The following is a 25,411-nucleotide window of genomic DNA, read 5'->3' as shown; positions in this document are numbered from 1 at the left end:
TCAGGACACTTGGTCCACTTTGCTTTCATTCTCTGCTCATTTATTTCTACTTGCCCTTAGTCTCATCCCTCTGTATACTCTTCATTTCCTTTTCTTTGGTTCCTAATCTCTTGCCTTCTTGCACACTTACCCATGTTAGAGCTGTTTCCAATCTGTGACACTCTCTCTTCTCACCTATAGATCAATCTTGTTTAAATGTTTGTCATTATTACCAACCTTTGTACTCCCATTTCCCCCAGTTCTCCCAGTGATTTTTCCCAATGGTAGTATTAGAATTTCTTTGGGGAAGGACTGATCCTCCAAGTGTCATCTTTGCATATTCCAACTCCTGAGGATATGCCTGCCTTGAAAATACAGATGAAAGCTTTTAAAATGTAGTTAGTGATGTGTTAGCTCCATCTTACCTCTTTGTATGCACCAGTGCATTCATAGTAGTCACGAGAAGGCAGGCCAAGTCCAGGTTGATCGATCTATAAATTCAAATAAGAATTAAAATGGGCTTAGAGACAAAATGGCATGGCACTTTACTATTCTTTTGTCAATTATAGGTCGCTGATGCTTCACTCTTGGAAGATTATCTTCTGCTTACAGCTGGCTGACCAAAGGTGATTTTCTCTTCCGTCCTCTTGCCCTCCTTTAATTCTTTTCACTCTCCTTATACTTTTTGTCTTTTTTTCAGTCTTTTCTTCTGTTGCTGAACAATGCATGCTGTGTATAACAGTGCTAAAATACTGGATGTACAGAAGACAACAGTCCACAGACAAGCAAGGCAGTTATTGCATCTTTGAAATTCATACATGCAAAGTAGCGAAAGATCTATCCACCCATCTGCATGAAAGATTAGCTCATCACAGCTCTTGCAGCAGTTGCATCTCAAGAATAGCTGGTGAAGATTTACCACCTGCAATACTGTCTTTCTTGGGACCTTCCATCGTCAGAGATCACCTTAGGTTTACAGGCAGGGCACTCTAGACGTACTCCTTACACAGATGTCCTGAGCCACTTTCATATCTGTGCCAGCTGACTGCAGGTCCCATTAGTAATTTGGCATTTGAACACCTTGAAAAAACCCTTTCTTTGGGGGCTTTTGGCCCTGCAGACTACAGCCCATGTTTTCAGTAATAGAGCTTTCTTCCCAGGGCATGGAAATCAGCTTCATATTTGTTTCCTTCCATGCATGTATGAGTAGATCATGTCTGTCTTCTGTCCAGCATACATATATATTGTGTCTGTATGTCTCAGTTATTCTAACCTTATTGAGAATAACAATGTATGAGTGCCAGGAATAAAGATGTTTATCCTGAGAATGGATAGTACACTGTAAAACTGATAATTAAGTTTGAGAACTACAGAGATTCACAAATTCATCTACTAGTGGCTAACTAGTAAAATTCAACTCGCTAATTTTCCTCCTGGTTACCATTTATATTTGTGATTCTAGTTATTTTGCTGCACTTCTATGATCAACAAGGCTAGGCCACCCAGGGGGACTTACATGAATGATGTGTGCTGTGGAATTTTTATCATCTGTGCCAACAAAAAAATTAATAAGGACCTTTTTCCCATATCTAGAGTTTAGCTGTGCAATAGCTGTCTCAGCTGTCCATGTGGTACCTAGGCAAACGAAAGATGTACTCAGTCTCTATTTTTGGTAAACAATGAAAAGTACAGTAATTTAGAAATTTTAACTGAAAAGTAAATAAACGCAAATTAACTTACCATAGGAAGACTCCCAGTTATCTGCTGCTACAGGCCAGTCAGATACATTTGATAGTAAACTGATTAAAGGCATTCCACCTCTGCTATCAATGGTAGCTTTTGGAAAAAATAAAATGAGTTACCAGGACATTTTAAAGCATACAAATAATACTATTATAATGAGTTCAGAATACTGAAGCTGAGAAATCTATTTTCACCATCATCACAATAGGATCACGCTCCATGTATGATTATACTTTAACATTTAATTTTTAAAATATGTTTCAGCCATTACTGCAAACAATTTATGCAAATCCTTGGGACAGTGACATTGAAGAACTATTGTATTTTGACTCAGCAAAAAGCTTGATGTAATAGCTTTGGGAAGTACTAACTACTTTATGGAAACTATAAAAATAAGTGATTTAGGTAGCACTGCTAACTGTTTTACTGTTCCTCTTTCTAATGGCAGCATCTAGCTCAAATTGTTGGAATAAATTATCTCCTATGTCTTGGTATAGCAGCTCAGAAGCTTGGTATTCCAGTTGTTTTCTAACTCTTTCCTGATAATTTCTACAAAAGATGTCAACTCAAAATAAATTTAACTGAAAAGATTTGAGTTAAAATATCTGCAGCAACTGGATAATTGAAGTAATGTAATCTCACCTAAAATACCAAAATAAGTAAAGTAAGAGATACAGTACTGATTGACATTTAACTCTATAAAAGTGGTTTTAATTTTCAGGAAGGAGGATAAGAGTTTCTGTTCTGTCTTACTGGAATTGCCACAGAAACTAGGAGGATATAGGTACTGCTAACTGTAGAGGATGTGAATCTTTGGATGATATCTGCATATCCTATATGCAATAAATTCAGGAGGAACTTACTTTCATTTATACATGATCTGTATAGAGTTTTTGCCTTCTGCACTGCTGTTATATCATTACTGTTTGGTTTGTCCAGGACATCTGAAATACACAGAGAACAATATATCTTAATATCTGATCTATATTGGAAAGATACTGAAGAAACCATAGAGGATACCATCCTAAGGAACAGAGGGTGGAGGATAATGCTCCCTGTCCATCACAAATTCCAGGGACTTCTGCATTCAAAAGCTGAGGAGAAAGAGCTCTGGAGATGACATGCCTGAATATCATATGCGTGATATGCCTTGCAATTACATCTGTCTGCGGCAGCATGTTGGGCCTGGAGCAGTCAGGTAGATACTCTGTAGATCATCCTCTGCAAAATAGAAATGTCCTGACTTTTCAGCAACATTTTTTAGTGACAAAGCTAAGAAAGGTTTCATCAAGGGTGAAGAGAATTGCTTTCAGGGCCGTAAGTGCGCCGACAGGCTCTAATTGCACTGACCAGCCTGTAACTGTTTTTTTCTGTAATCCTAATCCTCATTCTCTCCCCTGCAGCAAGGAATTTAGCTGCCCGTGTTCAGGGTCTGCTCTGATACGGCACAGCTTTGTAACCTTGGATCAGACTTCTATGAAAATAGCTAAATTGTAAGGAATTGCTGCGAAAAGCCTTATCTGGAGCCTCCCCTCGAGCACTCTCTGCTTGTTGGCTCAGGAGCAGCAGTTAAGCTCACCCCTTGCCCATGGCCATTGCCTTAGCTCCGCTGTAGTTAAGCTGGACTTGGCCTTGTACCATGCTGGGCCTGACCTTGCCTTGCTGACTTGCTTGCAGCCCTGCAGCATCACTGTGGATTTATCTGGTCAACACAGGACTGTTGGCTGAACCTGGTCATCATCTCCAGACCTGTGCTGCTCTTTCGGTTTGGGTCCTGTGGGACTGAGCCCCTTCTCTGTGAAGCCTTTGCCCCTGCCTGCCTTGCCGTCACCTTCGCTTTCCGGCTGACCTCCCCTTGTGGGGCAGCCCACTCTTGCCACTCCTTTAAAAGTGATTTGCTCTGCAGAAACTGAAGCGTAAGGCACACCTTGACATCCATGAATTGCAAACCTGGCAAAACCAGAAGCTATACAGAGTAGAGAAAAGGTGTTCACTCTAGAGAGAATGATTTGGAGAATTCTTCATGAATATAAACTCAGGAATTTCTTTGTGCTATTTTCATCTGAAAAAGGAGAGTATGGACAATTTGACCTTACTACATTTTGTAGAAAAAGTAATATTGGTAAGTCTATGATGTGCCTAGCTAGAAAATTGCTTGCCTGCCCTCTGGCATGTATCTGATGGAATACAGATATACAGGACATAAGGCTGCCAGAGAGCAACTTCCAGCTTTTCAGCTGACTTGGACACAGGCAGATCTCTTTCTTCTTCACCTAGTTTGGCTGCTATTGTTAGTTCATGAGGGTAATGTGGATTTCAGCTGTTACAATATGCAGGTGAGCACACAGAGTTCAGATATCAGAAAGGCCCTAACAGGAGCGTATCTTCCAAAGCATTCTCCAAGCAAACAGTTTCTGGTGGATTTATCCTGAACTGAACACAAACTGAAATCAGTAATATTTTAAACTTTGCTAGATAGCACATCTTGTTAGGATTACACGTAAGCCAAAGAAGAAACTTTATATAGTCCACAAACGTAAACCCCACTGACCTTTTAAAATGACTTCTAGTTCGTCTCTTAAAATGTCAAAGTTACTATAACGGGAGCTGGTTTCTGGAATGACGTTCCTCTTCAGCCATCCTCCACAGGCATATTGGTAAAAATCTTTACAAGGCTCTACAGTGAGGTCCATGTTCTCCATAATTCGGGCTGCTGTAATATGAGACAAATCAATACATGAAGAATCTTTAAAGGAAATAAATGAATACATTTTTTGCTCTGAGCAGGGAAGTAATAAATGTATTTCCTTTAGTTTAGAATAGGCTCAAGCCTACTTTAATTTTCTAGACTGAGCAAAGTACTCCTCAGTGAACAACAAAATTATTTTACTTCTAGTAACTTTTATATTTTTCTGTTGCCTGCCTTTACTGATGGGTAAATTGACTCTAATGTTCCTACTCATCATTCTGAGTAGTAACTAGTTTTTTAAATAAAATGTAAAATGTAACTATTAGAAATTCCTGTAGAGTAGGATATTTGAGTGCCTGCACATGTAAAGTTCTTACCACACCTTGTTATACAAGGCTGGATATAAGACCACAACATGACGTCACAAAGTGCAGTCATTTTGTCTAAAGGAGAAAAAAATAGCAACAAACAACGAAAAGACTGTGTTATTCTTTGCACACGTTTTCCTTTTCCAGAGATATACCTACCATCCAACATATTTCACTTAGGGGCATTGTGAAATACTCCTAGGACCCATATCAGAAGGAATGAAAGGCCATCTGCCTCCCCTCCCCTCTCTTGAAGAAAAAAAGGCAAAAAGGCAGGATGTTTGGGCTTGTACGTGGAGAACAATTTTCACGAGAAGGATCGAGTGTAATAGGATGGTTACACTACTTAATACAACCTACAGAAGAGTAAGATCAGAGTGACTAGCGAGGAAAGAACAGGCCTACGAGTACAAAGTGAGTCAGATATTTTCCACTGAGGTGAATCTCCTCCTAAAATACTGATGGTACTTTAGCTGTCATTCTTGGGAAGTTGTGTGGAATGCATGAGGCATCAGAAGAATGGAGGAGAATTAACATGGTACCTGTCTTTTAAATGGAGGAAAGGGGAAGTCAGGAAATTATGGACAACTCGGATGAATTTCAGTTCCTGGAAAAGTCCTGTATTGAGTAGTCAAGCAGTTTGTAAGAACTCAGAAGAAAACAAGGCAATATGGGTTTGCTAAGCTATGTCATGTCAGTTTAATTATCTTCTCAAGGTACAAGACCTGCAGAGAAGCTGGAAGTCCTTACAGGAGAAGGAGCTGGTGATATAGATCAAAATATATGAGGAGTTTTGAGTATCCCACCCAACATTCTTATACACACTCACCTAACATTCTTTTATACAAGATATGCATGTAATACTGGAAAATACGGTCTTAATGTTGTCTGTACTGAGGGGATAAACGTAATCAGAGGACAGATATTAGTTCCCTCTCAAAAAGAAAGGATCTGTTCAGTCTTACTCCACATGGATCTGCTGTGGCCTAGCACCTGGATGATGTGGTAAGCATACTCTGTGCTAAACCTGCTGGTGACAAGAGGCTGGGACAGACTGCAGATCCTTTTGCAGGATGGGATTAAAATGTAATATTTTCATGACTAATTGGAGATACAGTCTGAAAAAAAAATCAGTAGAAATAAATATGAAGTAATACTAAGTATTACATCTAAATGTAGAATGGAGAGGGACAACTTAGAGTGCAGGAAAAGACTCAAGATTATAGTGAATTCCAAGTTGAATATAAACCAGCAGTGTTGTACTTTGCAGAAGAGACAAACCTCATTCTGGAAAATATAAACAGTAATATCACTTAGAGCACAAATGATGTTACTCATTTGCTCTACTAAGCATAGGTAAAAGCTGCCTAACCAAGGGTACTGCAAACTCAACACTTCATCAAAAATGTGGGGCAAATAAAAATCAGGCAATTAAGAGTAAACAGAAGTCTAGAACATTAGGAGAGATTAGGAAATTGTGAATGAACTGGGTTGTTTAGTCTAAAGAAGAGAAAACGAAGACAGGAGAATAGTTTCCAACACAAGTCTCCCGCAAAGAGCAATCCAATCTGGTCAAGGCATGTATTCAGCAAGCAGCAGTGGTCTTTCACTTCAGCACACAATAACCTGATGATTTTGGTTAATAATTAAAAATCTTTTTAAGTGTAAGGATAGTAGAGCTCTAGAAACAGATAATCTCCAAATTGTAGAGATTTCAGTACTGGCAGCCTCTAAGAACAGGTGTGATAAATACTGCCATTGGTATAGTTAACTCTGCTTGAACAGGGGGATGAAGTAGATGTTTTTTGTAGTCCGTTCAAACTCCAGTGTTTCGATTCCATAAGGATTTGGGATAACAGAGCAAGGAACAACTACAATCTGAAACTGCAGAGACAATAACTGAAAAGGGGGGGGAAAGGATATTAGAGAAATGGTCACTAAAAATGAAAAACAAAAATACATTCAACCCTGAAGGAGCTTTTAAAGCAGAATTGTGCAAATAACATGTTTTACTACATTTATGCTTAGCAAGTAAAAGCTTTTTAAAAACCCCACTGTAGTAGCGTATAAATTTTAAGTTTTCAGATGAGACTATGTATCATATTGCCAGTTATCTAAAAGCCCCTGCTATTTGAATAGTTCTGCATAAGAGCATAAACAGAAGGCTCACAACTGAGAAATTATGATAAAATATTCATTGCATTTCTCTGAATGAGCAACATGCCCTGAAAAACCCTCAGACATTCACAACAGCTCAAAAAAAAAAAAAAAAAAAAACAAAAACACACTCAGAACTTTCAAGATTGAAAAGTGAAGTATGGATACTGCTTTTGTGCATGCTGTTGTGAGGTGTTAGGGGATTACAGTTAAAATCCCTGTCCTAAAAGTATGTACATAATTGAAATCAATGTGATTTGTTATGTATGTAAAGTTAAGGGCACATGTAGGTGTTTAGGATGAGCAGCTTAAATATAATGTTACTGTATTAAACGTAGAAATTAGTTTAAAAGTCCTTACGGAGGCATAAATTCAGACTTAGTTTTCCATAATAAATCCTTTTACCTTTAAAGTTGCTGGATAGCTGGTACAGAGCAGTGCATCTTTGCTAAATTCTATTCAAGTAGGTTGATCTACATCGGCTGAAGATGTTATAGCTCTTAATTTGTAGGCAGACCTTCAGCCCAAGCCTGTTGAAATGCACCTTGACACACCTGAAATTTTTAGCTAATGCCTCAAAATTCAAATAGTTTCTCATCTGAGGTTGCTCAGTTTTGGCACAAAAGTCATTTGTAGCTTTTGAATACCAGGCCATTATGGCCCTAAGACTTTTAGAAATAGTATCAAGTGTGTTGTGCCTATCTTTCAAGCTGGTAAGAATTTGTTCTGAAAGGATATTTTAAAGATTGCTGTGGTTCAGATGATTGGTATTCCTTATGACCATCATCTTAAGTCTAACCATGTTAGAAGTATTCTAGAAGATATACAAAAAGAAACTTGTATGATTCATTTACATTTTATCGAAGAAACCATTCAGTACATAGTCCACAGTAAATTGTCTAGAAGAGATATTTAGAAACTACTTTCACTTAGTGATACAAGTGAAACACTGAGAACAAAAACATACCATGCGAACTGATGCATGCTGGAGCTGGTATTCTATGCTCTGGAAATTGCATATAGCAAAACCGAACAAAAACACCCACCGACAACACCATCCCTGCGCTATTATTCCCCATGTACAATATGCCTATTGTGCAGAGGTGGACCCACGTCAAAGAACTTGCAGCAGACAAATCTGGGAATTGCTTTCAATCTAGACAGTACAATTAAGTAATATAATGTATTTTAAGTAATAATTAAATATTGCGTTGGCTCAGCTGAATCAAATATATTTCAACAATTAATGATTATGTTGTACTATTTAAGTTCTTGGAACTGTTGTTTTCCTGAGTCATTATAATTGTACACCATTTGCATCCTCTCACTAATATTTACCGCAATTACTGTCTCTTCTACATTTGATTTTCTGGACCTACTCTACATTTTCTCCTAGAACTGGTACTGCCTTTTGGTGTCCCTGTTGACCCTATTAAAGTGGCTAGTCAGAGACCTCATAGTCATTGACTAATCCTGACATGGGATTCTCAAGTGAAGTCTTTTCTTGAAGACAGTTTCCCAGCTGCTGTTATTAAACCTTCTGCCCTTTTTCTTTTTTGTATTCTTAAACCACTAGTTTTTTCTAGCTTTTCTCCACTAGTATTCTAGCAGTAAGTCTGTCAAGGAAGGGAGAGATGCCAAGAGCCAAGCTAGTGATATGTCTGAATTTGCCAGAATACTAAGCATCCTTCCTGTTTTTCAAACATTATTTTTAGTAAATGGTGAGACTTGTGATTACAAGTGTTCATTCCTCCCACATGGGTGAGTCAAATATTTATAGTTATTTCCCTAGTACTTTCAATATTTTCCATGTCTGTTGCGCTGGTAGAAATGAGAGGTGTGGGCAGGCTATAGTATTTGTGTTTACTTGCTTTTTATTTTCTGTTTTTCTTGGAATCTTCAGTTTGCTTAGAAAAGTTATATTTGAGGCCAACATCTGATGGCTTTACAAAGTTCCAGTGCTTGGAAGATGGAAAAAACATGAATGCAACACATTTTCAATTTTGGACTGCCTAAGCAGCATAAAAAAATACCATGGAAATAGGTACAAAGTCTAGCACCTGATTCTTTTCTTTCTGAAGTCAATGGCAGGCTGACTTTAATTTGGAAGGACACAGAATCATGCCAACAGCCAGAAACTGTGGAGTTCGATCATGTTTTCACCAAGTATGACACTTTTTTTTTTTTTTTTACCAGTTCTTGAAAAATCCAAGCATCCAGCCGTACCATCATGTCTGTTAGAGCAAGGGGTTTCCTTTCTGCCTGTGAACTTGGACAAGAGGCAGTGGGCACAAACCGAAATACAAAAAAATCCACTTAAACATAAAAGAAAAACTTTTTTACTGTAAGAGTGGTCAAACACTGACACAGGTTGTCCAGAGCGGTTGTGGAGTCTCCATCTTTGGAGATAATTAAAACCTGACTGGACACGGCCCTGAGCAACCTGCTCTGTGTGACCCTGTCTGAGCAGGGAGATTGGACTAGATGATCTCCAGAGGTGCCTTCCAGCCTCTGTGATTCTGTAAACTCTGGTATCTTGATCTTTTGTCTAGTTTGTCCTATTTCATTTAAGGGAAGGTAAATGTTTTCAATGGTTCATTTTATTCCTGTCCTAGCTCCAGCTATGTGCTGTAGTACAGGTAGTTCCGTAATTATAATCGAACTCTTCTGTTACAAGGGTATACTTATGAGTCCTTCTGCTAGGATGGAGCAGCATTGAAAGGGCAACATTGTCCCTTGGATTATTTTGGCATGTGTTAGTCCAACAACAATAACTCTAATAGCCAGGGGTGGACATCACAGCTGACTTGTTCAGCGTGGCATGCCAGCTGTGTCATAAGGTAATGATAGCTTGGAAGAATCTTCTGATGCCAAGAAAAGATGGTTCTTATCCACTGTCACTTTTGCAGAAAAACAGGAAAAAAATCCACATCTTGTGTACATCTGGCAAATTATTAACAATCTGTGTAATATCAAACCTTGCAATCAGATTGTTTTATTTGTAGTCAGCATCTGTGCAACTTTTTTTGCTTACTACCGTGATAAAAAAAAATTATCATAACGTCTCTGTTTTAAAGCCCACACTAGCTAATACTAATTAGAATATATGCTAATCAAATATTAATCAAAACTTTAAGTATTGTGAACATATGAGAGCTCAGTCATGGAAACTGTAGTCTTTCACTTAGGTCTTCAGAACATATGTATTAGGTATTCTCCTCAAGAGTGTAATTTGCACATGTGGAGCCCAAGTTTTTCTCTTGAGACAGCCATCCATTATCTGGCTGATAGCATGGGTATATTAAAAATCAGTGAAATGTGATTTTGTTATCAACCAAGCCCTGAAGCACACGGCTTGGTGTCAAGCACATGAATCACCCTTTTGAAGTCAACAGAACCAGACAAGCTGTGCAGAATCCTGAACATGCTCTAAGTTATTTATGAGTTGATATCTGTGCCCAGAGAAGCTTTATGATATGTTCATGGCTGTATACCCTGAGACATTTTTGCTCTGGAAATAATCAGTGTGTGACTGATGAATATTTTGTTATTTTAATTATAATATCAGGTGATTCATACCTACACAAATGCAGATAATGCATGGTATAATTTTCATTAGTCTTCCGTATTGCTTTGATGAACAAGTTTTGGGGTTTGTTCCTTTTCTCAATTGTTTATTCAGCTTCCTAGCTATTACTGAAGAATGTAGAGCCTTGTCACAACTACTTTTAATGATTAATTCTATTGTAGTAATCATAACTCCCAGTTGTTGCTTTTAATAGCTTACAAATAAAGTAATACAAACTGATATAACAACCAGTGACCTGGGGAGGATATGGGAGGGAAAAAAAAAAGTGCTTACCTAGGTGAAATTGGTATGACAGATACTGAAATTCCCTATTCTCATCAGTTTCTCCTATCTAAGCTCAAGAAAATTAAGAGGGTGTGTGTTAGCATTTTCAAAAAATGCTGAAATGTACAAATTACATAGTATCTTTGTATATTGCAGTACAGTGGATTTCACAAACACTGATAACGTTTTCATGCAGTTACTGATATTTTTACCTTATGTATAACCAATCAGATTCTAATTACATTTTTGACTGGTCATTTATTTGAAGCTCCTCTATTAAATGTACTATAAAACAATCTCTCAGTATCTTTATTCTTTTCAGTGGCTTGTAGCTATTGCAAATTTCTGAAATTCATTGCAAAAGCTGTTCTAATATTGTTCAGGTCTGGTTTAAGGCATTACCATTTCACTTAACGTCTACTCTTAATTATATTCCTTGAAAGACCTCAATATATTTTCCAGACTTAATATTTCTAGCTTTCTAGCTATATAATTTTGTCTGCATTTTATCTTACATTGTCTGGAAGAAAAGTTCCAATTAAACATGGAACTGTTACGGAATTTTGACTTGAAGTAATATTAAACTTGTGGACTCATCCCAGTTAAGAATACTATTAAACACTAATAATATAGCTTATTTCTTGGGTCTAAGCACTTTATATTTTTTATACTAAAGTTGAGTTATTATTAAATGATATAACTCTGACGAACTCATTGAACTATATTGCAGAATTCTGTGAGCACTGAATGGCTGGAGCAGATGCTGGCTAACCATTCTGGACCCCTGATTTGCAGGGTTCTGATTCTGGAGCTGAGAACCCACTCACACCAGTGGCCATCTAATCAAGCAAGTCCTTTAGGTGAGTAAGTCCTTATGGACAGTTGCCTCCCATTTAACAGAATCTGACAATTATATTTTGCTTAGTGGCCATGTAAGTCTGAAAGAAGCCCAGCACTTTTATAGCAATTTCTACTTTAAATGCATTATATCATGGTATGACAAGGAATTCCTGGCTCAGTTAACAAATATTTCAGCAATTTGAAATTCAAACTGGTCATTCCCAACTTTGCTTTGAGCTATCCATTCTAAAACATTTATGGTCAGATGCAGCATGTGGAACTGAATTACAATTCTGTAATGGCTAGCACATCTGAGCTTCATGTGGTGGCTCCCTGATCATAACTGCCTCCTTTGTTGTAAGCAAAACAAAAACATTATTGCTACAGCAGTCTGATAGACCATACCGATTTTTAGCCGCTTCCGATAATTGACCCTTGCTAGGCAGAAGCGCATACTAACTCTACAGATTATAATATGGTCAGAAGTAGGTGTTCCAATTTGACATCATTGCTTTTGCATCTGTTTGTATCTTATTTGAGGTATAGTCCCACAGCTAAAACTTAATTAGATTAAAACTTAATCAGACACACTGGTTGCCTCCCAAAATGCTTACAGTGTGGTGTATAAATATCAAATACTAATACCTAGTAAAATGCAAAAGCTATCTTTTCTCCTGTTGGAAGTTTTATTTGTTCCAAACCAGAACGTGCAGTTCTTGTGTATGTAGTGGTATTTACTCACAAGAACAGTTCCACTGCCTGCAGTGGATGAGGTTACATATCCTATGCAGGGACAGCAGAACGTGCATTAGAGAAAAGCTCTATTATATCAATTGACTCATTTTCCTCTCATTGGAAAACACTTCCATAGAACACATTTATAGCATTGGGCTGCCATTTTACATGTTTTGAGACAGAACTATCACCCTTTCTCTAAGACATATTCTTTCAAAGTTCAGAGAAGATAATCTGTAGAATACAGGGCAGATAATAATAAATGAAGATGAATGTGTGGATAAAATACAGATATATTTCATGAAAAATGAAAAGAGAATATGGCATTAGAACAACACAGTACATTTCTAATTTTGGGAAGTTTTAGTCTAGCTACCCTTTTTTCTCATTTTGTATTTTGTCACTATCTCTGCTGAATTGAGGCAATTAATATTCTTTTTTTAAAAAATGTTCTCTCTTCATCCTGTTACACACCTTTGTAAACTTGCCATTTTCCCCCATCAGTATCCTTACTGCAGTCCTTTCACAAGTTTACTTCTGTATTGACAATCTAGCATTCAGTATTTTTACTCATCCTCTTAAATCTTTGCATGCTGTTAAAACTTTTCATGGAAGCATGAAAGAATAAAACTGTTCCACTTAATTAATTTGATCATGTCTTACTTGTTTTTTAGTTTACATTACGCATTATTTCTCCAAACCATTTACCACTCTTCCTTTTCAAGTTCATTAATCATTAGGTAAAGAGTCTAGCTAAACTTTTAAACAGATTTTCAAAAGTATTGAGTTGAGAAGCTGTAAAAAGTTGAAAAGTATTACATTGAAAGTAGGCATCTTGTAGATTAGGTATCTAATTTGATCACTTTTCAAGCCTTGGAGAAACCTTGGAGGCGTAACTAAGACACAGTGATTACCACCTGAAATAACTCCTAAGAGATATCTAGACTATGCAGACAGCAATGTGCAGTTACTGAGACAGTGGACTGCACCGGGGCACCACTAGCAAATGATTCCACCAGGAAGTGTTGTAAATAGAATGGGGAAATTTGACAGTAGATTAGGCAAAAAAAGGGAGAGCAGCATTAATTGATTGGGAGAAGAAAACAGAAAGGATAAAAGAACTACAGGTGAAGGGAAAGGGAGAAGATATGTAATATGGAACTCAGCATTTCTTTGGGGATTTTTAGTAGCTTTCTAGGAGAGTTTAGACTAGGATATAAACAGGAATTTTTTATGCAGTTATTACTGAAGTATGAAGTTAGCTTACCAGACTATGAAATCTGGAATTTTTCCTGGACATTAAGATTAATACTGTATCTCCTCAAACAGTAGCAAGGCACCTTTAGTGGCTCTCAGTGATCAAGACTTTCTCTTTATGTCTTACCTTCTCCAGTGACAGAGCCTCTCAGCACCATGCCATGGCACCACTTGAATTCTGACTCAGAGGGGGAAGAGCCACCTTCTAATTCAATTAAATCATTTTCTGCAGCTGGTGGCATTTCTTGGCAACTCTGTAGTATTAAACTAGCCTGAGCCTGATGACTTTGTGAGATCTGATAATATCACATTGACAGATTTTACATTTGTAGAAATATGTTAAGCAAATTGTTTGGGTTAGCAGATCTCATGCCTCAATTTGCCATATTTGTTTGTAGTTAGCATTACATGGTGATAATAATAATTTTTTAAGTATATCCATTTAGAAGGTATATATTTTCATTCTTACCTGATTTTATACAGTCTGATGTCTTGCAGATCCCATCTAAAAAAGGAGACAATCATGCCCTTAATTTCTACTGAAAGTCAATGTAATAAATGCTACTCCAAGTTTTATTTTCATTGACACAGTCAGAATTGCATTTAACTGTAGTACACAGTAAGATTAAAAAAAAAAAGCACACCGTACATTCAGTAAGTGAATGTTTATAGGACCAGGCTCTAAAAATACCATCATTCTTGTCATTTTAGGGTCATTCAGTGCTGGGTGACCACCATCATGTGGAATTTTTGTAGTCATCACAGGAAAATGTTTATCATTCGATTAAGAGCTGGGCAAACTATTATTTTTATGAAAAATAAGAAATATGAAGAAAAACAGTTCATGTGGACTGAAAATAGTTGCAAATTCAGTTTGAATTTAGGTATTCATTACAATGAGAAGATTATTTTGGAGGAATTATATGATAATTCTGAGACATTCACTCTGAAGTCTTCTAAACAAAATACAAGGTTCAGGACCATGAAAATATTTCCTTTTGAGAATTTAAAAATATGACAGTTTTTATTTTTCATTTCAGAATGGCATTTTCCCAATCCCATAATTGAGCTAGACCGTAATAAGTTTAAACAAAATCATTAAGTACTTCAAAATTAAAAAAAGCGTTTCATTTCTAATGTACCGAAACAGTCTAGTTTGATCCAAAATGTAAATTATCAGCTTCTCTGTATTGTATTTTGCAAAAATTACCTAAGTATTTCTGCCTGAAATGAATTATTTTCAAACATTTTGGTATGGCTACTGAATCAGAAAACCCATTACTATGACTATACTCTTAACTAAGAGTCTTTGCCTCAATATCCTGAAAAAGGATAGGAAAAAAAGAGGATTTTCTTATATGGACAGAAATATGCAGGATGCATTGTATTTTGGTATTCTTCAGAAGAGTGTGGTATATTATAGAGTCTTTTGCTTACTGAAGCTCTAATTGCAAACAGAAGTTTTGCTAAGTCACAACAAACAGATATTTTGTTTACCACAACATTTCAAGAATGAAAGAATTTATAGAATCCCTCTTGAAAAAAGCAGTTTTGTGTCAATCTCCAGTAATAAGTGTGGATGCAGTTTTACATTTCAGATAACTGTGTCATACTGTCTAGTGATATATGTATATATGAAATATAATTATGATGGAGCAGCTATTATCATCTAATTTTATATACTAGGTAAGGTACAGCATTGTATTATCAGGTGAGTAATTCTCAGCCGAACTCAGATATTTTTTATTATCTGAATGTTTTCTGTAATGCAGCTATATATACCATGCAACATACTGTCTTTTCTAACACCTTTTAACATACTGCAGCTTCAATATTATCTTTTACTCAAACAGTTGGATTTTATTTGTTAAAACATTTTTGTGTAATTTCTTAAAACACTTTCATATTCAAATGCATTTATTCATTCAAGGACAGTTTAAATGTACTCACCGTCATATGTTGCATACAGAACTATCATTGTGATAGCTACAATAGTTAGCAGAATAACTACAACAGCTAGCCCTATTTCCAGGGCACTCCATCGCAGTTTTTTCTTTGGTTTTGGAGTATTCATTTCAGTTATATCCATCTGGCTTTCTGACTTGCCCATAACCCAGAGACTGAAAAGGAAAAGGGAAAATTCACTGAGGACTTCCTCAACTACACAGTAGCAAAGATGTTTCCTGTGCCAGTTTTGAGGCTTACAAACACAAACTTGGTTACTTCATAACACTTAGAAGAATGTCAGTCATGAAATTAAAAATATACAGATACATACCACGTAAGGATGCTTCCTTCACATGAAGAGGCCAGCAAATACAAAAGGCAGGCCAACCAACCAAACACCCATGTAGTTTAATCTCTTACAATGGTACAGGAGTTCACAGGCAAGCGAAAGGAAAGTTTTATTGCTTGAATAAAAATTAACTTAATCTCACAATTGCTGATCTAATGCCAAAGGTCAAAATATGCCATTCTGCTTTGCTGTCATTTTAAAAAAATCATGTAAGCAATTCTTGACTTCAGCTTTAAAGCTGTCACTAAAAATGGGGGGGGGGGGGGACAGGCTCTGCTGAGATCCTATCAGATTCACACTGAAGATAATGAGTCTTTATGCTAATTTTAAAAGAAGCGTGACCAGCTCCTCTTTATTTGAGGTTAGACCATTGTAAATTAGAAGTAACCACAATAGATACATGCAGAACTGGTGGGAGTGAGAACAGACTCATTCATGCTCACTCACAGAATGTATATGCAATAGTAGATTTTGAGATAGCATTTCTGCCATTCTGTAAAGATTATTTTGGCTACTTTTTGCAGTACTGCTGTTCTAAAATTCTTTGCCCTGTCCTTGTACACTCTCACTTGCTTAAGACTGGACCATTTCCTCTGCTGATACAGATTCCAGTTCCTATACATATAGCAACGAATGGAAATTTTTGACAGTTCCAGTTCACAGCATTCACAGAGATGGAGTTCCCCTTGTCCTTTCCATTCCACAGGGAAGAATATGAGTGTTCCACTGGGATGAATAATAGAAACACCTATATTGACCAGACTCACTCACAGGAAGCTCAACCAGAGGTGCGGGGCTAGGTCAGGGCATTTAAGTCCTCTTGTATTCATCACACCCTTTATTTCCCATTTTCTGTAAGTAGGAATAGCAGCAGTAAGAAAGTAACCCTTCTCAGCTAGTACATACCGTACATTCAGGTCCAAGACTTGAACTTCAGCTATTTTAAATTGTTTTAAGTTGTGTGTTACTGGCCTGTGTTCACCTTTGTCTTTTCAAGTTCCTACAGTCTTTCAGATATCTAGTCCTTGCTTCTCCTCTGCACCTTCTATTTCTACCTGATTCCCATTCTTTAGCTTCAATAAGCTCTATCTTTAATGACCACCGTACAAGCTAGCTCCTCCACTGAAAAAAACATGTAACTAAAGTGTGTATGTTTATTAATGAACACCTCTATTCAATGTCAAATAAATCAGTTTCATGGACCTAAGTAAAGAGAGATTTTGTATTCCATGATTTTGTGCAGTATCTGGCTCAGTGGATCCCTGACCCTTTCAAAGTAACAGTATTTATCTAAATGAGTGAGAGAACATTGTTATTTCAGTGTCTCCTCTCCATTTTTGTCACTACTCTCAGGACATTGAGATGTATTAAGCAATAGGTGGTCCCAGAATTATAGGTCTTCCGTAGGTCAGGAGGCTGGAGTCCTGCGAGGTCTGTCCAGCCTCTATCTTTGCAAGCCTATAGGGACCATTAGACCTTTCCTGATAAGCAGCTGTTTTGCTCTGAAGAATAAGTTATTGGTCCAGTCAGCAAGTGGTTTCTGAGACACAGAGCTGAAATATCATACAAACAGATAAAAGTGAGAGCTGTTTGGAGAAAGTGGCCTTGCATTAACTGTGAGCTAGAAAATCACAGATAGTATAAAAGCAAATTAACTGTTACACCCTCCTCACTTCCAGTCATAGTAAGAAGCAAAAAATGTCTTCACATTGACTAAATGCTGACCAGTCCCCAGAATCTTCTGAAACTTGAAGCCTAATTTAAAAAGTGATGCTTGTCTTCTGACTCTGCAAGTGTCTTTAAAGCACCAAAAATAGTTTATTAGAGCAACAAGAAATACCGTACCTTTCATGTGCAAATATGCTCCTAACAGTCAACTGAGTTTTTCCAAGTGAGCTAATCTTTCTGTTCCTGCAGAAGCGTTCCTCGTATTTAAAGGCATCCCACTGACTAGTTTTTACCTCTAGTTATTTGGAGAGCCTATTGTGTCTGCATTAAAGAACACCTAGTAAAAGCTTCTTTCTGTGCTAATTGCAAGCACAGCAAAAATGTAAGAATAATTTAAGCAGATAAAAACTGACACATTATGGCTTTCTTCCCTTTCTCTTAGTGCTCCTGTGATCCCTTCTACCAGCTGCCTACTAAAGCTTAGATATGACAGACAGCTGCAATTTTTTGACCTACTCTGGCCTAGGTGGCACAGGAAGTTAGTTAATGCATAGCTTTTCCTTCTGGGATACGTATGTTAAAAATTGACTTGTGGCTTACCTAGTTCTGAGCCTAGTCTCTACAGAAAAATGTAGCATGTCACAAAAATCTATGTATATATATACACACACACATTTTTTACTTTCACAGAGCGTATGCATGTGGATGAGCTACACCAGGACTATTTCGGCAAGAGCAAGACACAGCTGTTAGGGATGACTAACAGTTGCCACCTGGCATCACTCTGGTAAGCCGAAGTGTGGGCTCCTGCCTCCCTCCGCCGCCCCCCCCCCCCCCTTAACGAGTACCCGGGCAGGCTGGCGAGGAGCCTGAGGCGACGCCCGGCGCGCACAGGTCTGCTCCCTGGCGCCGGACCAGGCTGCGGCTCCCCTGGCACGGCCTCGAGCCGGGCCGTGGGAACCGGGGGCGCCGCTCCGGGGGGCGCCGCTCCGGGGGCCGCGCCCGCCGCCGCTAGGTGGCGCCCTGGGCCGCGGCGGGCGGGGGCGCCCGCGGCGGTGCCGCGCTCCGGCCGGGCGGGCAAGGCGCGGGCGCTCGGCGCCGGCGGCGGAGCCGCAGCAGCGGGCGGCTCAGCGCGGCGAGGCATCCCGGGCAGTGGGGGCTGCTGCGCAGGGGAGGCGCGACCCGCGGCCGGTGCCGCACGCCGCCCGGACGGCGCGCCGCCGCGGAGACCCCAACTTCCCGGTGCCCAGAGCACGCGCGCTAGGGAGCCTCGCAACTTGGGACGGAGCTAATTCGGGACTGGCTGGGAATCCCAGGGTGACGGCTGGGGCAGGGGAGCAGCCGCCGGCCCCGTCCCGTGCCGCCGCCGTGCCCGCCCCGCTCCCGCCGCGGTCGCGGTCGCACACTCACCGGCTGGCGCTCGGAGCGGTCCGGCCCTGGGGCCGCCACGCATATCCCCCGGCGGCGCCGGGCGGAGGCGGCGCGGGGCGCCCCGAGCCGGCGGGGCAGCGCCGCGGGGCCCCAGGGAAGGCGGCGCGCAGGCTAGGCTGGCGGGGCGCCGGGCGGCCGCCGGCGGGGCTCAGCGCCCTGCCCGCCCGCGGGCAACGGCGGCGGCGCGGGGCGCCGGCATCGCCGGGACATCAAAGCCCGGGCGCTCCCTGCTCCCCGCGCCGGCCGCGGAGGCAGCCCGGCTGCTGCTCGCCGCCGCCGAGCAAAGCTGCTTGCAGTCAAAGGAGCCCTTGTCTCCGGGCTGCCAGACGAGCAGTTCTCCGGGTGACCTGAAGGCTTCTTCCTCTTTGCGATCACAGAAATGTGATGGGGCAGGAAACAAACAAACAACCCCCCCACGCCCGCTCCGACAGCAATAAACCACGATCTTCACCTCGCACAGCTTCCCCCGAGCGCTTAGGTAGAGGAGAGAGAAGGGGCGGCAGCCTGGACACGGGCAGTGCGGATGGGCATTACGTCCGATGGAGCTGCCCCATTCTCGACATGGGACTGCAGGCTTGGGAGGCCACCTCCGTGTGCTGCGCTCTCACCAGAGGGTGAAAGGCACCGAGGCCGTATGCAAAGCGACACCTGAGCTGGAGTGCAAAAGCAGGCTGCACCTTCCTTCTTTCTCAGGCTTTTCATTTCTTTGCACTCAGTTCAAGAGAGGGAAAGAGAGGAAGCACAAGGAACGTTAATGGTCTGATTTCTGCAATGCTTCGTGTCTGTTCCCATGTAAACTCACTGCCTTTGTCAAATTAATGCAGTCACATATTCTCTGAAAGATCATATGCCCTCATTCTCTTAATGATTTCTTCTCGAGAGAGAGATAGCTGTGACTTTCTGCATGGAGAGGCAGCCCTGAACTCTGCTTTAACATTTAACAGCGGACCAAGTATCAAGAGACGTCTCTTACCTAAGTTTCACTTTTACTAACAAACTGGCAAACATGAGAAGGAGCAAAACAAATTCCCGTGTCCCAAACCAGGTATCACATGCTTCTGCTGCCTTCCTCAGGGCACCTATATTACCTCTAACACAGAAATGGCAGCTGAAATTTCTGCAGTCTTTTATTACCAGCCACACACTAAAATGTCTGCTACTTGAGAGGTCCACCCTTTCTCCTCTCTAAGGTGGAAACTGGGAACTCATTTCCTAGAGTTTGCACAGCAAATGATCCACAGAGCAGATGCAATTAAGAGGGGAGGGTGATAAAGGCATCAGCTGAGAAGATGTTAAAATGAAGCATATTTGCAAAATGCCCACCTGAAAAAAGGAACAAAAACAAAGAAGTGTTTTATTCACTGAACCGAAAAGGCAATAAAAGTAGCAAACATAGGAAAAACATTCTGAAGAAGGCTACAAAACAAAAATACTGCATTTTCTTACAGTTAGGGGTGGAGAAAATGCTGTTTCTATCATTTTCACAGTCAGTGTTCAAATTAATACTACCTCAGTTTCAACCTGCCCTGCATTCATTCTTGTAAACTTCCCTTTCGGTTAGTAGAACAAGCCATCTGCTCCTGCAGTCCTGACAGCGCCAGTACCTTAAAGTCATCTCTGACACAAATAATACAAAGTCTCACCACTCACCGTAAAAATAGATGAATCATTAAAAATACATATGCAGTTTTGTAACTAGATGCCTATTCTGTGGCCTTACTTATGGCAAAGCTTGGAAAGTAAAGGATGGGTTGAATAGTCTGAACTAAAATGGCAGAAGAGGATTTGTTTCAAAATTTTTAGGTAAACCAAAAATGTGCAACTGCCACTTCCAAGAGAAAAAAAGGGGGAAAACTCAATTGGAAATCTGTAAATAGTTCAAAGAGGGCTAATATAGTCTCACAGCATGAGAATTTCCACTCTTGCAGAACCTTGTGTTTGGAAAAGAGGTATTAGACATTTGTATATACCCAGGCTAAAGGACGTGTGATCTGTGAGTCAAATACTCTAATTCCTGTTTAGACCTTATTTAGAGAAAACTCCCATCAAGTAAACAGTGTAATATTCTGTCTCAGAAATAAGCAAAAACCTACTACCTGTGCTCTTGTGAACAATCAGAGAAGCAAGGTTTGTAGCGGGAGATAGTATGTTACACTGGGCCTATGATAGCTGAAAAATCCTTAGATCAACATAGTCATAACACTATTGCTACAATATGGCCCTTCATCTATTAACAGCTATTTACTGCTGTGTAAGGTATGCTGCTTACTCACTGTAGTTTCCTTCAGCTGACCAGAGGGTTTTCAGCAGGCTGTATACACATTAAGTTCCTTCTTTCGCTGACCTTCAAGCTCAGCATATGAGCAACTTACACTAATATAAATTCTTAGCTAAGGGATCGAGAATGTATCTGATCATTTTTATGCCCTATAATTTTAGAGATATGAGACTTACAGTTCCACTGTTAGTGAAAATATTCTGTACATTAAGTGTAAGCTAAGAGAAAAACAAAAACAAACTCACAACAGAAGATTCTCCCCTGAACTGACGAAGTAATTAAACCCTCCCATTTAGAGATTATAATAAATAATTCGTCCTCATAAACCCTTCCAAGTTGTCTTAATGCTTCTTTGAGTAGTCTTACTGCTTTCAGTGAGAAAGAGAGCAGGAGTAAGAGTTTGTAGGATCAGCCATTAGAGATAAATGGAATCTGGTACTACTGTGTGACAGTTCTCTATAGTTCTCTATACAATTCTCTATACTTCTCATGGACGACCACCAAGCTAAATAAGTAGTAAATTTATAGAACCAAATAAAACATTTACAGAGTCAGATGATGAGAAGAGAGTTAATGGGTGAGTACATTATCATTAAATTAGTATGTGACCTTGAAAAATAAAGGTTTCTGCTCAGTACTAATTTAAGAGGATATGATAATACCTTGATATCAGTAATACCATTTCTTTAAAATCTGTAGCTGGAGAAGCATGCGTCTTGAAAAACTGTGCTCCCAGGTAGCTCAGAACAACATGCCAAAATGGATGCACTGTCCAGCATTCTGAAAAACAAATTGTGACACAATAGCCTAACTTCAATTCACAGGCTGTTAAGTGAAGAAAAGCCAATAACCCATTCAATATTGTTTTCTCCAGTTGGTCCAAACTGACAACAGTAAGGCTTTTTATTGTCAATATGACCTCTGGATGACGTTTCAGAAATCAGGAATCATTTACATTACTGTGAAACATTGTTGACCGTAATTGTTCTGTTTCATTTTGGGAAAGCCCACTTTCCCAGTGTAACAAAGTCAACACTTAAGAGGCAAATAACTACCAATGGTAATGTTGCCTGTGTGATTCTGACTGTCCTTTTTAATCCTGTAATATTCTTCCTCTGTCACCTCCTATGTCATAGGCAGAAAAAGAAATTGCCTGGAAAATCTCTTTCTGCCTAACTTCTTTGGTCCGGTGTGCGTTCAGTGCAGTTGCACTGAGAGAATTTAGATGCTGAAGTCTTAATACACTGAGTGTATGCTCAGTTTTTTTCAGTAGGTTTATAATGAATCCAAGCTTGGGTGATTTCTCACTGCAGAAAGTAAACAGCCTAGGTCTCAAAACATTTACTACACTGCCTAAATTTTTCAGGTCTAATCATACAGTATTACAAAGCTTTATCACTGTTAGTTGACAAGCTTCATACTGTAACTGATTTGCAGGAGTTTGCAAGCCTAAAGAAAATATTTGGTTGAAATGAAGCTTTTTTTTCTATTTTTAAGCTTGCCTAAAACCCACATTAAATGCTTTAGTTAATATGGGCTAACAGGCTTTTCGGGGTCCTGAATTTCTCTGCAGCCATAATGGCAACCATGGTTTTAAGGGTTACTGAGAAAAAAATATTTTTGAAGAAATGGGTGAAAATTAAAACCAGGTAAAACTTTGTATGACATATGCAGAAAACATAATAGTTGATAGCAATGTAAGCACAGAAGCAAGGCAGAAGAGACAGAATTCCGATGAATTAACTGCAAGACTGCCTGTGCAGTTCAAATGTGACTACACAAAGCTTAGTCACACTTGGCTTTTTCTGTTAACTTTAAAACTGCAGAGTTGCAAAAAGAGTAAGGTCAAGCAGGGAGAGACAGGCCTTCATTCCAAGAACTACCAGACCAGAAATGACTACAGATGTACAAAACACAAGCAGTCAGTTAATACCACACAGTGCTTCCCACTGCTTATCTGCAGGTGGGCTCCAGCGCACCACTGCCCCAGCAGGTGAAGCGCTCCACATGTTAACAACCCAGGAGCCCCCACACAGGACACCACCACCACCACAGCACGGGCAGAACCTTCTGGAAAGGGCATGGGGGGAGGGACGGGCAGCAGCCGCGGGGGGCGCCGGGGAACGTTCTGCAAGGGGAGGGGCAGGGTGGAGCAGGGCAGGTGGCAGCCGCCAGGGGGCACCCGGGAACGTTCTGGAAGGGGAGGGGCAGGGCAGGGCGGGCAGCAGCCGGCAGGGGGCGCCCGGGAATGTTCTGGAAGGGGAGGGGCGGGGCGGGGCGGGGCGGGCAGCAGCCGGCAGTGGTGCCCGGGAACGTTCTGGAAGGGGTGGAGTGGGAGGACCCCGTGGGGGAAAGATGGTTTCCGCTGCTCGGGAGGTGGCAGGATGCTCTGCAGTGACTGAGGTAATATATCTGTGCATTCTGGGCTTTCCCCTTTTGGAGGAGTTCTCTTGTTTTGTGTTTTACTTGGTGCTGTGGTGGGGGAGCAGGAGCCTGCTTCTCATCCTGCAGTGGAGAGGGCCAGCCCAGCCCGTGGCTTGGACTGGGGTGGGCCCAGTTATAACCCTTTTACACCTCAGGGTGCTCTTCACTGTGGGTGAGTTCTTGTGCAAGCTTAAATGGTGCTGTAGTAAATGCTGGTTTAGCAGTTAGTTGTTTTTAATAATTATCAGCACTGTTGCACTTAGGAAAATGGTGAACCATGGTTTGTCGTTTGTGCTTCTTTTAAGAATATATTTCATTTTAAATATACACATTTCTTTTTCTGAGATGTTATCTGGTTCTATCATCTTGAATGCCTATCATCTTGTTAGCCTTTCTGTCACCTTAGTTATCCTTGGGGCTAATAATTTCCTACTTGCCTTTACTGCAGAGCTTTTTGCCAGAACCTTGTGGTAGGGAAGTGGAGTGATATGCCAAGAACTGGGCCTTGTGTGGTGGAGGTCAGATCATAATGTGGGGTGTGTTTGGGGTTGTTTTTCTGCAGGAAATGCCAGAGAGTCAATGGTAGTTGCTAACCACAGAGTGAACCATGAATAGGGAGATATGTGGAGACCACAAATGTAGAGAATATTTTGGGTTAGAAACTTCAGAAGTGTGTGTTTGGTCTGTATTACTCCAGGCTAAATGATAGCAGCTAGGCTCTACTAAATAATGAGGTTAAGGCTAACAATATATTGGATTATGCCACTGTTTGAAGCTGAATTGTAATGTCTGGTGTGTCTGCACAAGATAATTAAAGTTAAGTCCAAGAAATAAAGGAGCACAGCTTTTTTGATCTCTTTGATAATCTACAGATGACTCAGCCATCTAGGAATCTAGTTATTTGACCAACCTTGCTCCATGCTGCAGAGGACTATAGCCTGGAAGCTATGGAGTGAGCTTATGAAAGCTTTTATCTTTGTTGACAGAGGGGACATGAATTCAAGCCAATTTATGCAAATTATTGTACCAAAACACAAAACAGCTATTTTGAATGCCTCTAAGGTTCCAACTGAGTGAGTTGCGTAGTCCTCGGAGGCTTCAGTGTTGGTATAAAATCTGATGCCAGGAATAAAACTGACTGTGAGTCCATGAGAGGTGCTTGTTCCACCTCCCTTCCGTTTTCTGCTTCTGACTTTGTCATGTGAGCCGGGATAGATACGAAGCATTTAGCAGCACAGAAACCAGTCCTTGGAAGTTTTGCTTCTCACCATTAATAGGTAGGAAATCTAAAACAGAAGTTATATATTTCTTATAGAGGTCATGGTGACGTCAAGCCGTTCTGCTTCTAAGCTGATATCTGAATGACTAGAAATACTTTACATATAGAATAACTTCATTCAAGGTGATTATAGATTGTAAAATTTCTTAATATTTTACTGTTGTTTTTTCTGAAGAGATGTTTAACGCTTGAATTGAAATTTGTCCAAATATGTAAGCTTTAAACTCCATGAGCCTCTTGCACCATGTTAGGAGACTCCATGTCTACAAATTCAATTATTCAGCAAAGCAGGGAACCTTTTGAAGATTCACCAGGCAAGTGGCTGTCGTGTTCAAGTGACAGTTTGTACCTGCTAGACATGAAGATGGTCTGGCAGTGGAGCATTGAAGATCTTAGTCCAATTAACCCATCTGA

At 40.1% G+C, this 25,411-nt stretch overlaps 1 protein-coding gene across 2 annotated transcripts in view; it reads right to left on the bottom strand.

Moving 5' to 3' along the window:
- The window catches only part of MME (membrane metalloendopeptidase), a 59,140-nt gene extending 36,996 nt beyond the window's left edge, over nt 1-22,144 (bottom strand). Inside the window, exons 1-8 of one of the 2 annotated variants that reach the window (XM_026096876.2) lie at nt 21,957-22,144; nt 15,572-15,741; nt 14,091-14,126; nt 4,274-4,435; nt 2,586-2,666; nt 1,720-1,815; nt 1,496-1,614; nt 405-470 (exon numbers count right to left, since the gene is read on the bottom strand). In XM_026096876.2, the coding sequence (XP_025952661.2) occupies nt 405-470; nt 1,496-1,614; nt 1,720-1,815; nt 2,586-2,666; nt 4,274-4,435; nt 14,091-14,126; nt 15,572-15,741; nt 21,957-21,976 (750 nt within the window). In that variant the 5' untranslated portion in view covers nt 21,977-22,144. Of the gene's footprint in view, nt 1-404; nt 471-1,495; nt 1,615-1,719; nt 1,816-2,585; nt 2,667-4,273; nt 4,436-14,090; nt 14,127-15,571; nt 15,742-15,899; nt 16,048-21,956 lie in introns of those variants that run through there. The other variant, XM_026096875.2, reaches the window with a different exon arrangement.
- Nucleotides 22,145-25,411: the final 3,267 nt, after the last annotated feature.

This window comes from Dromaius novaehollandiae, chromosome 9 (assembly GCF_036370855.1).
Source record: "Dromaius novaehollandiae isolate bDroNov1 chromosome 9, bDroNov1.hap1, whole genome shotgun sequence".
Taxonomy (NCBI): Eukaryota; Metazoa; Chordata; class Aves; order Casuariiformes; family Dromaiidae; genus Dromaius; species Dromaius novaehollandiae.
The sequence above is the reverse complement of the archived record's forward strand: the minus strand, read 5'-3'. Positions and strand labels throughout refer to the sequence as shown.